General features: G+C 35.2%; 1 protein-coding gene across 1 annotated transcript in view; it reads right to left on the minus strand.

Annotated features, from left to right (window-relative positions):
• Positions 1–8,014: 8,014 nt before the first annotated feature.
• Positions 8,015–18,598, minus strand: part of LOC149298180 (AF4/FMR2 family member 2-like) — a 142,314-nt gene continuing 131,730 nt past the window's right edge. Inside the window, exons 20-21 of the mRNA XM_089487650.1 lie at positions 11,912–12,126; positions 8,015–8,136 (exon numbers count right to left, since the gene is read on the minus strand). Coding sequence (XP_089343776.1) covers positions 8,015–8,136; positions 11,912–12,126 — 337 coding nt within the window. The remainder of the gene's footprint in view (positions 8,137–11,911; positions 12,127–18,598) is intronic.

Raw genomic sequence — 18,598 nt, forward strand, 5'->3', positions numbered from 1 at the left:
TGAGTATATAGCAAGACATTAAAATAAATAATCATTGTGCTATTATGTTTTCTCCCAGATAAATATTTTTAGTTTCAGTTCTGACAGGATATCACTCCACTATTGGAGTTTCATGATCAAATATTGTTATTGAGAATACAACTGCCAAAGGGACATACATATTTAATTTGTTTTTATTAAAGATTTATTGACAGTATAGTACAGCGGAATATGTCCTCTGAGTTTCTTTTAACTTAAGTTTCACTTGATCCTTTGAGAGAACAATTTACAATGCAAAGGTGCCACTGGGAAGAATCTGGCACTCTGATGGAAGAAATGGTATGTACCTGAAATGTCTGTGCCAGAATAAGACTATCATTTTAAAATAAAAGTTTAAGGTAAAACTAAAGAAAGTCAGCGGAGAAAAGAAAAATATAATTCAAACAATAATTCAATGTATGCCACCTGTTATTAACTGAATACCATTTTTATATATTTTAATCTTGAAACTACAGCAAAGTTAAACTTTGGTTCCCATATTATGCTCAAAAAGAAACACACTTGACTTTCACTTACACTCTCACTTACGCTCACACTTTTACCAACTCTCTCTCACACCCTCATTCTCATTCTCTTACATTCTCAAGCTCTCTCTAAAGGTCTCCTTACTTTCTCCACCGCCCGCTCCTGTGTCCCTGTCTACTTGCTGAGCAGCTCTAATTCTTCTCTTGCATCTTCTTGTTCTTCTGTCTTCTTTCTTCATTCAATGGGAGGAATGGGGAGAGAGTGCCTGGAGGCATATGTGTTTTTTGTTTCATGGAAAGCAGTGCAATAATTAAAACAAGTAATTTAAAAAAAAACAAAAAACAATAAACATTATTCTGTTGCCGTTGATTCCAATGCATCATTTGTATTTCTTTTCCTTCAAAATCAACTAATCACTACGCTGTATTTCAAACATTTTCACTTGTAATTCAGTTAATTAGTGAATAAACAGGTATATTCCAGGCTACATCTAAGTATAGTAATGTTACAATTTGTTCATTAACAATATATGTGGATAGATTCATTAAATATGTAATCATATACTTTGTGCCACTCCAGTTTCACAGCTTCTGTTGGAATTAGCACTCATTCAGAATAATAATGAGCGAACTTAGGTATTTATGTATTTTTTCTCTGTGTTTCAATTTCTTAAGTAAGGGACTTGTCACATTTGTTATGCAAATGTATTTTCACTGCATATAATTTCAGCAATAAGTGTGAAGGCCTCTCTAAATGCATTGAAGTTTTTTTTTTTTTTTTTTAAATTAACATTTTATTCTAGAAAACTGCCTGCCTTTCAAAGAAACACATAAGAGCTGTATAATTGCTCTCTTTTCATCGAGGTGAAAGAATCAATGAAACATTTAAACCATCTGATGAAAAAAACATAAGAATAGTACTTTTTGGAAAACAAAGCGAGTGTATGTATTAAATGAACCTAAGTATGCTATTAGATAAAAATACATGCCGTCTACTTAATAAGTACCTGTTCTATCTGAATGCTATTGTACAAAGGCAATAAACGCTGGATTAATTAAGGGAATTGGTTCTGCATCAGCTATAGGACGCAGCAGAAATATACATATTTAAAAAAAGAACATGTAGCCAGAAAGAAAACACAAGGGTTTTGTATTTTGGCAGCTCTAAGTAATCTTTTTAGTTCAATTGCCATACAAATGTCAATAAATGTGTACTTAATGAGCAGAAGTGCTGTAAAAAAAAAACACAAAAAAAAACCCAGCATTATCCTATAGTGGACTCTGGGAGTCATATAAAATATTACCCTATAAAAATTGGTTTATTCACTAAGAAGTTGAGTCAAGGGTTAACGCCAATGAGCTATTCAATTCGACCCATTCCACCTGTTACAAATTTGCATTATAAAATGAATTTGTGTCTATGTGAAAATAGACTCCAATTATTTTAGGTCGAAAAGTACCTATAATGTTACATTAGGAAATAAAACTCTTATGTAGTAAAAGCTTAGTAAAAGTAGACTTACCTGGATGGATAAGGGCAGTCATTCCATGCCTTAGGGGTTGATCTGGTTGTGTGAGCTTCATTTCCACTCCAGTTCTTACGTGATGGCAGCATAAATAACAGAGAGTAATATATAAGGCAAACATTCAGTTAGGAAATACGAAAACCCAACAAAACAAGCAACTTTGTATTTGTATTAGATAATTTTGTTATTAAAGAATTAAAGATTTTGTCTTGTCATTCCCTGTTTTTTTAAGTTTTAATGTTGAAGGTTATACTATAACAGTCATTAATACCTTTTAAACAATATCTAATTATTTTTTTTAGAGTGTTTGAGGCGCTGACATTTTTTCGTTAAGCTAAGTGCTTAACCCACTAAAACAGCTTTATTCCAATGGAATCATTATGGGAAGGAGTCAATAAGCAGTTACGATAAGGATAGTATGTTATCGCTTCCTATAGTGCTAATTATATATACTCGTTAATGGGTGAAATTCACAGTACAGAAGGATTCAAGTCTTCAGCGAGCCTGTTCTGTGATTTCCTTCATTGATTTGTTTGTGTCATGATTTAGTACTTTACAACCGGTTCGCACACCATCTTCGCTAGTGTTTCAGCTGAGCTCGGCTTCCTGTAGCAGTTTTTAAAGACTCCAATCCAATATACATTTACTGGTCAATCTGCTGATGTTTCCTCCTGCGATTCTTTGTTCCAATCGACATAATTGATCCCACCTTTTACTCCGCTCTACTGGTCAATGTGATACTCTTTCCATTTGTTTAAACAGATTCACTGTTAGATTGTTACCCTCTGCGCTATTCTATACAAACATTGAAGAGCATTATAAGATGTATAAAAAAAAAAAAAGATTTTCTATACATTCTTAATTATTTCATTAAGTTTGTCTTAAATGTTTAAAATGACCATAACTAAATCTGATAAAAAGTCCCTTCTTTTTCTAAAACTAACCAGGTTTGTATTCTTAGAGGTGAGAAGGCATCAGACATATAATTTCTTACATCTCTCATGGATGCCACAAAGGATGTTTTTCCTTGCATGCTGGGCCTCAATAAGAAACATCCTCAAATACAAACCATACAAACCATTTTATGGAATAAAACTGCAGGGGAATGTTTAAAAACCCATTACACAAAACGCAAGTCATTTTAATCAAGAGAGTTGGGGAGTCAACACATTTATTTCTTGCTTAGTACAACAAGAGCCCTTGTGACACCCCCAAATAGATACATATTGAAGAATTACTGGTCTCTAGGATCTATCTACTCTTCTGCCATCATTCCTTCAAGCAATTAGCCAAGTAACTGTACGTTCACAAGAATTTAATTCTGCGATTTTCCAAATGAAATGCCACAGTGAAGCTAAATGAAAGTAACAGCACATAATTAGACATTTTTTTCATTAAGCAAATTTTGCACCTGGTACCTGTAGTAATATAGCTGTGGCACTTGAATAATGACTTCAGTTGCGTACAGTGCCATGAAAATTTATCTTGGAGATGATTTTATTGCATGGTTACCCGAGGCAATTAAATCAATAAATCTTAACTGTAAGGAATACTGGCGTGATGCCAGGTGTAAATGAAATGCAAAAATATCAGTAAATAAAAGGTTTCTGACAACTCATTTTAAGAATTATTTAACATTTTGGAGCCTTTCACTTTTGATCTGCAATCATCCAATTATATTCTTCCCGAGAAACATTGATTACAAAATAAACTTGTAAAGTGAAGGCTTTTAGACAAGCCTATTACATAAGGCTGTGATGTGACAGCGCTTATCTAAGCTTCACTGACAATTAAGTAAATGTTCCGTTCTTGTATATCACTTGTTACGTTCAGATCTGAATGCTTCCAGGCAAGGACACAGCACATTGTATAAAACATTTAAACAGATTTGTTTAAAAAATATATTTTATTATTTTATATACCGATCTGTCTGAAAGATGGATAATTCTGAATAAACATGCAGAAGCACATATTGTATTATTTTGCTGCTACGTTACATTTCTTTAATGAGTATTGATTGTTTTTATTCTGTTGACTCATTATCACACCTTACATTTTCTGAATATACTAAATTTCATTTAATCTTACCCTATAATTATTTTTTCTTTTTACATCTAAGCCAACATGTGTTGGCATGTAAATATGTCCATAGACTAACAACAAGTCGAAAAAGGGAAAGGGTGCAACAATTAACCAAATCCCCTTGCCTCCTGCAACCAATCTACAAATCACAGTCATCAGTTCTTTGGTCGTGATTGCCCATTGTGTACTGAATTTTAGGGATTTTGTGACACTGTTTAATCTTTACGGTGCCAGTCACATGTGTTCTACGTGGAAAGCAAAGTGGATCCTTGGAATCAAGCATTTATTTAAGAAATTGGTTTCATGAGCTACACACGTGGGCAACTTATGCAGACCTTGCAGAAAGGTTATGAATATTTTCTAACATTGCATAACTTGTTTTAATGTGTATATAATACTTATGATATTACATTTATTGTGATTAAAATTGAACTCCTTTTAATGCATTATTTCCTTAAGGAGAAGGACTTAGGAGGGAGGAGAGAAGAAACTAAAATGCCTGCTTCCATATAGCTAGCCACTAGGATATTAATGAATTAATAATATGATATTTGTCATTATGTACCAATAAGAAGCTTGATTGTATGTCTAAGCTACTAAAAGAAAGTTGTACTTCCTGCGATGTTGAGACTTAACTAAAAAGTGCTTACAACCGGTGAAAATAAAGGAACATTTTTATAAAAATGTAGCATTTGTTTCGCCAAAAGCATTTACAAGCTGTCTGAAATATTTGTTAAGAATTTCCTGTGACCTCCTAAGTGAGGTTATTCGTAAGCTAGCAGTGACATTATTCCAGAATATTATCTATAAATGGATTTGTCATAGATGTATCACTCAAAATGCTGACTAGGTTGTTAAATGGAAAGTTTTATTTGAATTTATTAGACTAGAGTTCATCAGAAATCACGTATTCAAGCGACACCAGACAATGCATGTTCTGAAGACCCCCTCATATGGATCAATCAGGACTGTCTATCAGAGGCAACTCTCCATCCAAAGCTCTTTATTTCACAAAGGTAAGAGCTTACTCATGCATATGGCGGAACCAACACTTTTATTAGACTTGCTAAATTTCCAGAATATACTATATGGAAGGAGGTAAGCCAGTTTCAGTGATCTAAAGATGGTCTCAGGTGTCTCGCAACTCTTACAAGTTGGATGTAATGTGCATGGAGTCTAAATAATTAATATTGATATGTGATGATTCCTTTTAGGCATTTAGATGCAAAAATAAGGTGACACAGCTATTTTATGTCTTAAAATGTATATAATGTATGGAGCGTGACTTTGATTCATATTATATTTCTAACCACAAACTAGAATCTATGAGAAATGTACGTGGATCAGGATTATACACAAGTTATACTTTAATTTGTCTTTTAAGTGAATTAAACACACAGAAGTCGGTATTAAATTTGACATTTTCTGGAAATAATTTTCTTTTGTAAAAAGACACGCGTCATTTTAACTCTCACCAAAGGCAAGTTGCAGGAATTTGTGTGGACAGGGTTTAAGAGACATTTTAACGTTACTACTGCTGTTCTGGGCATCACAAGAGACATCTGGGTTAAATTCTTTGATAGAATAATAGATACAGTTAACATTATCAACGTAATGCCACAATTGCACTGACTATTGCAGGAGTTTATGCATGGGCCATGAAGAATTGTAATTAAAATATTTTTGTAACACGGCTAAAATATGTACAACATTCACGTAAAAAAAAACAATTGGTCCAATTGCTACAATCCAAGTCAGGTGCATCAAGTTGAGGTTTCCAGGCCTTGAGTGATCATCTGGGCCAATACGATAGTCTTCCTACCATTCCAGCAGCAGTTCGGGTCCTGCAATGTGCGGCAGTTGAGTACACGGTGTGACCATGCGTATCCATATGGCAACCACGTGTGATTTAGCAGCCCCTGGCCTTAAAGTGTCAGACCCACTTTTCATGTCTAGTCCAGCCCTATATGTTTCTTAAACCTTTCCATAGAAAGTTCTATGACCTCAGGTAGATTTGCTCAGTTATCATGGCAGCTAAGGTGAGCTATTGTGCCTTAATGATTACAAGACTCCCGATGTGACCTCTATAAATGTGGAAACTAGTTAGCCAAAATAGCTTACAAGAGGCAGCTGATATCTCAATAATACCAAGGTCTTCCTTATGTGTTTCCGAAACAGAATTGTAATTCAGGCTGGTTGTTAAAACAGTTTAAACAGCCACAGGCAAATAGTACCCCTGTTAGCAAAAGGTCTTGAGTTCAGTATGGTGGAAATGGAATAATGGGTCTGGATAGTGTATCACACTTGGCTTGGTGGGGTTCACATAATTCATACCTTATTGCTGATATGAAATTAATTAACATTTACACTAGAACAATAAAACATTACACAAAAACTATAACACTGCACAAATCAAACCATGAGAATAATATATTTATTACAACTGAGCAACAGTTACGCAAATCATGAAATGGCATTGTGTACACTTTGATAGAATAGTCTTGACTGTAAAAAATAAATAAAAACCTGAAAATTCCATTCCTTAAGACTATTTTATAAGCGTCACTATTATTCATGTATCCTTAGGAGAAATGCAGGTAACACCATTATACTGCTGAATGTGTGGTTGGATCATGGAGAGTGGGATGTTTGGTTTTTAAAACTGTTTTTGAGGTAATGCATAAATACAATGGTTGCATGAATCAATTTAACAAACTCTGTGATTATTTTTCATTGCTATTTCGGGAAATAACCATAAAAAAGACATCAGTTCATTATTACGATTAAAAAACAAAACAGTGTTTACTCACTTTATTCTACTCTAGACTTCAAGGCAATGAAACATATTTTGGTAGATTTAATAAGAGGTGGAAAGTCCTCGTAAACTAAAATTAAAAGTTTGGATTATCCAACATCTCACGTCTTATTAAACCTGCTCCATCATCTTTGTTTTAATCAGCACCAGCAAATAATGTTACCTTCCAGAATTGCTGGTATTAACAAACCTGTCCAAGGTGCAGCCTGCAGTATTAATACTTTTGAATTTCACTAGTACAGAAACCCTTGTAAAATTGTGAAAACATATTTTAAAAAAGCAGGTAAATCACAGAATGCTTGCTTACATTTGAAGGAAACACTTTCTTGAAAAATACAGTCCTCTATGAACAGTCTGAAAAAGATCTGGACCAACATGAAATGAAATTTAAGACCTTATTCTACAGATATTAGCAAGCAGACATTCTATTCCATTTATGGAATTTCAGAAATCTGTTAAAAACATTTAAATATACCAGGACAACAATTAGACTGTTTCGGTAATGTCTTATTGTACAGTTTGGCACCTGGTGTCACTGGTTTCACCTTTAACCTCTGTGACCAAGCAGTGAGCTACCCATTTCGTTATTACATTATAGATATTAGCTGCCTTGGCAGTGATGCCATAGACAAGCAACACACATTTTTAAGTAATACCAATCACAGAAAAGTTTGAACATTGCTAATAATACAACATTTTAAATAATTATCCCAATTAAAGTGTTTTCATAAAACACTCTGATACTGAAGAAGTTTTGTTCCAAATCTTCACAAAGTGCATCTTGTTCTTAATTAAAGGCAGTGAAGAATAAAACAATATATTTAAAATTGTACCATTTCGTAAAGCACATAGGAATGGATCCAAGAGATGCAAGGCATATTAAAGAGTTGGAAATGGTTGGTTGGCGGGTTGGTCGTTGCAGTTAATGCTACTTCCCGAGCTGCATTTCCATCGACAGTAAAAGCCACTTCCAACAAATAAAATATTTTAAAAAATGAAGTCAAGATAATGAGTGGATATCCACCAGTGATCGTCTATGCTCTGGTAGAGGTAGAATACAAGAAAATGTGGGAGGAATAAAGCAGACACTACAACAATTGTGACTCGATGCGTAACCAATGAAGTCCTTGTCGAACGTAGCGGACCAGGTTGGTCATAGTGCTGTGTTGTGTTAAAGGCTCCATCATTGTGTCAAGGTCTTGAAAGAACTCTGTAATCACAAAAGTTTTGATATTAGGATCACATTTCCAGAATCACTTACGCTGCACATTAAAATAGTATGTTAATATTTTGTAATAAAATTTACTTTTATTAAGTAAACCACAATCAAGTTATTATATGGGAAACAGAGTACACTGTACCCAAGCAAATATAGGTTGTCACCTTAAATATGTATGCATTTGGAAATAATTATCTTAGCTACAGCAAATCTGGTAAGGTTCTGATTATATACACATTACATTAGTTTTATGACCAATATGTCTTCAAAGGAAGGAGAGACTTCTATTAAGAATATTTGGTATTTCTCAGAATGCACATGCTCCCACTTTCCAGAAGGATTATGATTAGATACATATTATGTTTTTATAATTTATTACACTTTATTATATTTTTTGTTTGCACATTGTTCTACACATCAGACGGGAGGGGAGTGGATTTTGTTGCTGACATTCATAATTAGAACATCTGAAGGAACAAATCTTTTATTCCAAATTTTTTTTTAATGCTCATTGTGCCCTTATTTATCCAACGAAATCTAGTAGCACCTAACAAATATATAACTTTTGTAATTCTTAAATTTGTTGAAGGTCCTGAGTAAATGTTTGATTTTATTTTTAATTAGTGAAGATAAAAGTTTTTGATGAAAATATAATTACTTTATCTACCCCACTCCAAATGCTCCAGGGAGCCAAGGAGGGTGTATTTAGAAGCTTGACCATGGGGAAATTTCATTAACAATACTTAAGTAATTTTTTAACACAATTTAATTCATAAACTCACTTCTCAGCTTCTATACACATCATTGTGACTGTTGTGAACATAAAATAATTATGTATTTTAATCACACTAAATCTAAACACTTTTAGGGCTGTAGAACACTGTGAAACACTCAAACCAATGTAATGATCTAGTAGCTGAGAGGGGAGAAAAGAGAGACAGAGAAAACTGGGCCTCAAAAAAAGTGTCTAAACAAGGAAACATGAAACATATTCTATAATTCTGAGCCATGAAACCTTTCTTTTGAAGCAATAATTCATGCAGATCGGGCTAAATGGTAATTTTTTTACATCAATGGATATCAAAATAAATGACCGTAATGAACATTTTGTGATGACACATTTTATCTAATGTAGTGCCTGTGATTTTTCCTGACAATGCCTCAATCTGTTAACGTTTTAGTCAGTCAGGCCTTAAATTACACTTTTGCCTCATTTCACCTGACTGTAGCAATATGATATAATGCATTGTTCCAAGATGTGTCACAGATGATAATTGCGCAGGACCCTGCTGAATTCGCTATATATTTGAAGGTTAGGCCATTTTGTGAAATTTAGTATGGGTCTGCCCAGCTTAAATTGTTTAAAATGTGCCTTTCTGCTCTCCACCAGGGTGGGCGGCACGGAATTACTTAGCAAGGTCACTTAAAAACTTTGTTTATCAGAGTGAAAAGCTCTGAACTGCCGCATTTTAGGTTCCTTTTATTTTTATTTATTTATTTATTAATTTTTTCCGGCTTCCTGTAAATATATGATTTTTTATTTTTTTTTAAATAACATTTTTATTCTGACTCATATTAAAAAAAAGGGTAAACTTTAATGCAGTCATTGTGTTATACTGCATTCCGTCTTTGAATTTGATTTCTGGCACAAGATAATGCAACCCAATGGTTAAAATTCTCGGGAGCATTTACACTGTTAAATTAACTTTGCTTGAGTAAGGGAGAAAAATCATAGATCGTGATTATATTCCTGAGTGAGTTAAATCTTCGGGCACTGAATAAAGACCAGCAGTCAAAAGGTTCTTTCGCATAATGACATTATCTGAAATGTGAGAACGGTAGAATGTTGGAAGGAGCAATTTCAGAATCGGTCACCTTCCCCAACATGACATAACTTTATGGACTGTGTGTTTACTATTACAGCCAGTGCTCTTCATTTTTTTCTTGCCCATTAAGTTACCCCCATCCCATATTTAGCCTAATATTTGGGATATGCCTATTCCATGCATGTTTAAATTCCCACATCTGCTAGACGTCTGTTCCACTCATCCGCCACCCTGTCTGTGAAGTAAAAGTGTTTATCGCGGTGTTCTATAATGTGTACATTAAATAAATCAAATTGTGTGAAAATATCTTCTATATACTTTATCTAACTGCAAGATTAGGTTACACACCCCATAGTAAGTCTTAGAATAAGTCTTAGTAAAGCAGTACCCTTTAGCAATGCCTCTAACAGAAGTGTCCCTCTTTTGGCCACCTCCAATGCTTGAAAGCATGGTTTAAGACTTCTAATATTACTTGTACCTAGAAATGTCCTGAGACAAACTAAAAAAAAAAACTAACGTTACATTTAAATACTACAATAGTCAGCGTCATAAAAAATCACCAACAAGCATTGTACTTTAAAATCATCCTTAATAATGTTTAATGTGGGAAGAGATATTTATACTTTGAGAGACAAACATCATGTGCAATTCCCTCTGAATTCTATGCTACGTGCTGGAGAAATATAAAGAGCTTGAAAAAATTGTTCCCATATTTTGTTTTAAAAAATCTGGGATTTTCAACAGAAATATGTGTATCCATAGTGTTTGTTTTGTTAGCGAACAAAAGCAAAAGTTAGTTTTAATGAATTCATTGAATTATACTACAATGTGTGATGGTGGTAGTTTCACTTTAATTACCAAACACACTTTATATACTTAAAATGAATGGTTTAATATACAAAATAACCCGCCACATAAACCATGAGAAAGCACTTGACTATTACTCAGCTAATTACAAATTTGACTAATTAATTCTCTTTTTATTATTCATATTAACTGATCAATTACTTTATATCATAATACTTTCTAATCCATTTAACAAAAATGGTAAATAACATTTAACCTTAAAACATAGGAATTCAAGGTTTCAATTTTTTTTACAGTAATATATTTTAATTAATATCAAGCTAGAGATTTAGCATTATAACACACTGTGCTAATTACTAGATTCATAATATTTCATTTTAACATCAAAACACCCTACTGTGGAAATGCTTCCAACTTTAAGTGGGAATTTTAACAATTGTGCATAATGTCTATAATTATGTCATTAATAAGACGCCGTTTTAGATTAATCTACCATGCACTGTATTACTTTTTTTTACAATTTGTTAGAAAATGTGATTAACTGCACATTTAACTGATATGACAATACACAGATCGATAGATAATTATGGCGTTTTTCTTAATTAGCTAACAATAAGAACAACACTAAGGGCATTTAATTTGCACTATGTCCTTCAAACAACTTTGAAAACACGGTTCGAAGCAAGACTATAGCTTTCAACAAAATGTACCAGGTCATCTATTTTGGACCATTACTTAGAGTCGCACAGAATTCACTGACATCAGTGGCCAAGAAAAGCATTTCCTGCATCTTTACTGATGTTCCATGCATGTTTACTGATCTTCCATGCATGTTTACTGATGTTCAATGCACAGTAAGGCCTCATGCACGCCAAGGTGCACACATTATCTTCTTCTCTGGGTTGTAAGAAGCATTTATTAAGCCTTACGCCAGGCTGTCCCTAAAAGGAACAGGTTGCCGATAAAATGAACTGGGTTGTCATGAACCTGATGAAAATTAGTCATTATTTCATGGCACCATCAGCCACCGGATATTCCCCCAGTTTGCCAGATGGCCAGTCTGGGCCCACTGCTTAATACATATACAAAATGATATCACACATAATTCTTGCATTGTGATATTTTAAGCTTACCTTTAGATTCTCTTGTCAGCTTGTCAGCCATATCCCAGTGCTCATAACTACGCAAGACATTGTTAGTGATATTGACGTGACTGGCAGCCATTTGGTGTATGCGTTGTGGAATCGATATAGTGCCCGTAGAAGAAGATCCAGTTGTCCCACTGCTGTTTCCAGCAGAATTTATTGAGGATGGACTTAATGACATTGGAGATGGTGTCTCTGTGTTCCTTAGGGAAAAAAATGGCATAAAATATTCATTTACAAGTCAGAAAAAAACATTCTTGTGCTCATATACACACACATGGCATTTTACCTAGCAGATTTATAATTCATTTCTTTAAGTTCTGGTAACCATTAGATTAAAATAAACAAATAGAAGGGAAGGAAAAACAGCTACAAAGGGGATAAACTGAAATTAACATTTTTCTGTAAAGATATGTATATTTGACTACATTCATACTTATTTTATCCAGAAAGCACTGAGCGGCAAATAATGCCTGGACTGAGGAATTTGAGCCAGAAAAAGCAGTTTCTTCTTTGTAGTTCCATATATGATCACAAGGGAAATTTAGAGCATTCTATAGTCATACATGATTTGCGACCCTTCTTCAGTCATTGCCAATTTTGGTTCTCGTCAATGTGTTTTTGACAGGACTGGCCAATGTGATTGGCATCTGTCTAACTGTCATATAACTAGGCTTGCCCCAAAATTGAAATTCTACCATTCCTCCACTAATGAAATAATAATTTTTTTTTATCCAACACAATAGGAATTACAGGAGTTTTTGTTGTAGAATTATATCAAAAGATTCTCTTCAACTATTTTGGCCAAGTGTTGAAACACTCCCAGCAGGCAACGCTGGTAGCATTATAAAACCCCAGTGCCATCTCCAATGGGATAGCCAGCTGTACTCTTGACGTTTAAAAGGAAATATGCTGCAGGGAAGAAAAAATAAACATTGCCTTCTTATTCCATAACATTCAAAGCTTATGTTTCACAAGCACCAAATCAAAGTGTATTTTCTATTTGAACGTGAAATACAAAAGCCGCTAAAGGCATGGTAATATTCCCTGTTAGATGTTATATTTTCCTGCAATAAAAGCACATTCAAAAGGCCATATGCAAGACCTGTAGAAGTGTTTCATTTTCCCACAAGTATCAAGTATGTACGTCGGCGTTTTTATTATTTCCATTTATGTCATATGGTGACAGATATGACAAAGAGTACAAATAAATCATTAATATCCTAAAAAAGTGATGCTTAAGAGAAATACTAGAGATTCCTATGTGTATAGCCCTATACCATCATAGCTAGAATAAGGAGACTGAATGTCATTTGTACTAATAGGTAAACAGCTCAGGTCTCATCAATAGATTATATACAGAAAGGCAGGGCTGGCCCTACCATGAAGCAGAGTGGTTCAATTGCTCCAGGCGGCCCTTTTTTTTTTTAATTTAAAGCGGAGGAGAGAGAAAGGGGCGCCGAGTGATTTTCGCTTACCCGCTCAGCGCCCCTCTCTCTCCTCTGTGAACCCTCTAGCTCGGTCTCGGTGCCGGCTTGTAATGCTGAGCACCGGAAGATTACGTCATTTCCGGCGCTCAGCATTACAAGCCGGCACCGAGACCGAGCAGGGAGACTCGCCGCAGGACTGCTGAAAGGTAAGTACAAAGGTGGGGGGCGGCAGAGGAAGGGTAGATAATGGGGGTGCGGCAGAGGAAGGGTAGATAATGGGGGGGTGCGGCAGAGGAAGGGTAGATAATGGGGGGGGCGGCACTTTAAACTTCGCCCAAGGCGGCATTATTCCTTGGGCCGGCCCTGCAGAAAAAGGAACACACCCTATAAAGCACACACATTCAGATTTCCGGCTGCCGCTAAAATAATAATGACCAATAAGTAAAAAACCAGAGCAAAATTTCCCAGTGAAAAAAAACAGTCAAAACCATCTGAGGTATAAATACGGGGATTCCATCAGTGGGTTCAAAGCTTGTGCCATCCCTCTTTATGATCATTAATGGATGGAGAGTTAAACAAACTGTTTTACTGATCAACTACCCATTCCTTACTCATCTTGGTATCCAGCAAAAGTCTGAAAAAAAAGTTCTGCCAAAACCATTTCAAGGTGAAATAAGGTATTGACCGTACTTAACTGTGTGCCTTCCCGGGAACCTTGAGGTTTAATCTGAATCTCAGGAAGAGAAAGCAAATCAGCAGATTTTCAGGGTTACATAGTCTACAGCTAAGCTGTTTATATTGCACTTTGATTTAATGATATCTGATCTGATGCTTTTCTTATTAGAAAATCACAGCAGAATTTACATTACATTACCCTCCTAGCCTTTAAGTATAAACACTGGGCATCTGTCTTCAACCAAAGTCTTGTTCGTACAATTTAACATGTCGGAGGAAGTAAAGCTGCCCAACAACACATTCCGGAAAAGTTTTTATATTGACTGCTATAAAAGGAACCACCAGAATGCCAATACATATATAGATGAGGTTAAGTTATAGAGTTCTACAGAGTTGTAGAAAAAAAAAGAACAAATTTGGTAATGAGGATTGCAAGCTCTTCTTAGTCTTGTAGATGAGATTCCAAACCCAGTTGCATGTTCTGGCATATCGATTCTAGGAAAATAATATATTCCTTTAACTTCTTTGGTATATTAGCTGGCTTAAATAGGAAATATTGACACTATTCATGCTGTTGGCAAACATAATATTGTCTAAATAAAAAAAAAATACATGATCTTTTCATTTCTGCACCTATTTCACTAAAGTAAAATGTTTGTTGTTTTGCTTGTCGTGGACATTTAGGGTAGAATCCTGCCAAAAACACATTTTATTTTAAATCTTTCATTGTGAAGTTGAAATAAAAAAAGAAATGCCCCTCTGAAGTTATGTATTTTTCCTATTCTGCTTGTTCAATGTTTAAAAAAAGAGAACAAGGGAGCGAGAAAATGAAACAGCCTCTGTATCTTATATTAAAATGGATTTCTACCTGCTGCCAAATTCTTTCAGTTCTATTGGTAGACTGAAAATTCTCAACAGATAATACAAAGCCTATTATTTAAGCATTTTGGAGAAACCACAATGGCAATTTCTAGCAAATACAGTCCACACGATAGGCGAAGCACAATTCATAAAAGTCTCCTGGAGTGTGTTATTATCTGGGAAAGATTGGAAGAATTGCAAACATTTCTATACAATTCTTTCAGAAATTGTATGGGATATTGTTTGTAATTGCATGCTAATCTTTACATAGCATTTAGATTTTTTTTGTCTAAAAAATTTTGGTGCAATACTAAAGTTGATTACGGAGGTACATTTAATTCTAAACGTGGTAATTAACAGTCACCTGGAGCCAGCAGTTCTCTGCCTATTAAGTGGTGCGCTCTCATGCGCACGTACCGCAAGATGTCAAAGCTTTAGAAACTGCCTCAAGAATTATACTTGATAATTCAGGTCCCTAAAGGAAAGCAGCGTGTGCTGTACATCATTTGGTTGAAGGAGAATGGCTGGAGTGAGGTTTAATCTAAATGTACATGCATGCCTACCATGGAAAAAGAAACCACCGAATTCCCAATATGACAATGGCACAATAAAAACCAAAACGAAAAATGAATTTAATAAGATAAAAATGTTGTTTCTTCAAATGCTTTTCTTTATATAATCATAGGTATAAGCGGCAAATACATTAATATAATGATATTATCCATTAAATGGTGTATGCACAATGTTTATAATAAAATCTGGTTCTTGTGCATAAAAAACTTCTTCAGAAAAGAAATAATAATAATATAAAAACTGATGTGGTAAGTGTTTAAACAATGAGGGATTACGTCACAAAGTTGATAATTAGAGATAATTATCGTGTTTTTGTGCAATTAGTTGATGAGCTAAAGTATATCCTCTAAATATAGTAAAGATGTGTCCGCATCGCAAAAGAATATTAGCTATGCCCAGGACAAATATCACTCCTTTCACACATTATCACCTGCTAAATGTAGCTGCACTGTGTCAATGGAAATACAAATAAATATTTAGACAGGGTGCATTTGATTTTTAACCCCTTAAGGACAATGGGTGGTCCCTAAACTCATTGAAAACTCATTGATTTTGAGCCCGTACATGTACGGGCTTTGTCATTAAGGGGTTAAGCATATTACTAAAAAATGACTTTGTTGCAGGTGACTTATAAATCTGGAGGGTTGAGCTCCAAGCCTTCTGGGTCATAAACAAACCAAGAATGTTCAATAGCATCCCTTGAACACAAGTGATTTAATGAATGTCAACAATTTTTATTGGTAAAACAGCCAAAAATCCTCGCCAACATTTGGCCTCTGAGACCCGGAGTTGGATACCGCTGTTCTGAAGTGATTTTACTTACTAGAGGACTGCAGTAAATGGGGACAATTCATAAAAACGTAATGGGACCTTTTTTTTAGGCTAGTCTGACCTTTCTGATTACAGCTAGCAGGGGCATTCTGGGAACTGACAGCATGAAGAGCATGCCTAGCCTATTCCTTATATACAAGCATCATATAACACATATAGTCAATAATGGACGGGGATGGAAATTGGCTCAGGCCTGCTGAATACTCTTATACTTTTCTGGCCGCGAGAGAGAGGAAACTATAGGGAGTGCTGTGCGGTGCTGACCCACCAAGGCTAGGAAATCTCCTGGCGCTATATAAATAATTGTAATGTACACAGGCCCATGTTTAACCCCTTAAGGACCGGGCTCATTTTTCGTTTTGTACCCTGTGGGACCGAGGCTGTTTTGACACTTTTGTGGTGCTTGTGTTCAGCTGTAATTTTCTCCTCACCCATTTAGTGTACCCACATAAGTTATATATTGTTTTTTTCAGGACAAGATGGGCTTTCTTCAGATACCATTATTTTGATCGTATCATCTTATTTACTATAAAAAAAATAAAAAAAACATGGTGAAAAATTGAAAAAAAAACACATTTTATGACTTTTATTTGAAAAATCTTTTACTCACCTAAAAAAGCAAGTAAAAAAACTAGCTAAATAGATTCTACTACTTGTCCTGAGTTTAGAAATACCCAATGTTTTTATGTTTTTTTGCTGTTTTTTGTAAGTTATAGGGCAATAAGTACAAGCAGCGTTTTATGATTTCCAAATCTTTTTTAACAAATCTGGTCAGTCTGCCTCCATCTCCTCTTTGGAACATCTTTGAAGCCGGTTAACTCAATTTAACCCATTCAAACCATATATTTTTGAAAACTAGACACCCCAGGGTATTCCAAATGCTGTTATTTTAACCCTTTCCATGCACCAATTATACAACTACACTTTGTCAAACTTTGTAATAGTAATTTTTTTTATTTTTTTTTCCACACAAATTGTAATTTAGTTATAGATATACAGGTGCTGGTATATGTCACTGTCAAACAACACCCCAATATGTGTTCAGCAACATCTCCTGAGTACAGCGATACCCCACATGCATGGGTTTGTCAGATTGTTTGGCTGGTAAAAGGCTACTTTTGGGGCATGCGTAATTCAGGTGGTCATTTGGTCATTGTGCCTCCCTCTCCTCTTTGGAATATCTTTGAAGCCGGTTAACTCAATTTAACCCATTCAAACCATATATTTTTGAAAACTAGACACCCCAGGGTATTCCAAATGCTGTTATTTTAACCCTTTCCATGCACCAATTATAGAACTACACTTTGTCAAACTTTGTAATAGTATTTTTTTTTTTTTTTTTCACACAAATTGTACTTTAGTTATAGATATACAGGTCCTGGTATATGCCACTGTCAAACAACACGCCAATGTGTGTTCAGGAACATCTCCTGAGTGCAGTGATACCCGACATGCATGGGTTTGTCGGGTTGTTTCAGATTTAAAATGCCACATTTGGGAAGTGCGCTTATTTTCTCCATTTTGGTCAGTCTGTACCTATGCCCTATATTTGAGCTAGGCCACTCCAATTTACCCCATCAGCCATTTTTTTTATATATTAGACACCCCTTGGGTATTTGAAGTGCTTTTATTTTAACTCTTTGTTGAGATTTTTGAGAATTTTTAGCACTTGCTCAAAATAATAAACTTTATTTTTTAATTTTATTTTATTTTTTTAATACTTTTTTTATATTTTTTTTTACACATTTTGCTGGTACTGGATGGTTCATCTAGTGACATCACTGCATAATTATTTTTAAATGTTAGCACATTTTTTTTTTTTTTTTTTTTCCATTTTTTATTTATTTTTTTTTTTTTTTTTATATTTTACTAATCACATAGTGATTAGAAAGCTGGGCTCCATTGACTTGCATGGTTGAATGCAGTACCTGTATTCAACCAGCAAGTGGAGCCAGTTCTCTAGAGGGTCTGGAGACCCTCTAGCGAACTTTTTCGTCTTTATTGTTTTATTTCCCGGGCCGCCGCCATCTTGCTTGATGGCGAAGATCACCGGCAGCGGCGGCTGTGACCGCTCTCCGGAGCGGTCACAGCCCACCCAGAGGTAAGTGTTTGGTGTCGCTGGATGCCTCCTGATCGAGGCATTCCAGCGACACCATTTAAGTTTAGGAGGCGATCGTTGATCGCCTCCTAAACGCTTTTAAAACGGGCGTCCGCCGCCATACAATGTATGGCGGCTGTTGACGCCCCGGGGAGGGGCCAGACATGGCCCCCGATGCCGATCTCGGCCTTGCTGAATGCCTCGACA

The sequence above is a fragment of the Sceloporus occidentalis genome, unplaced genomic scaffold (assembly GCF_023333645.1).
Source record: "Sceloporus occidentalis isolate IW3139 unplaced genomic scaffold, rSceOcc1.0.p SCAF_34, whole genome shotgun sequence".
Lineage (NCBI taxonomy): Eukaryota > Metazoa > Chordata > Lepidosauria > Squamata > Phrynosomatidae > Sceloporus > Sceloporus occidentalis.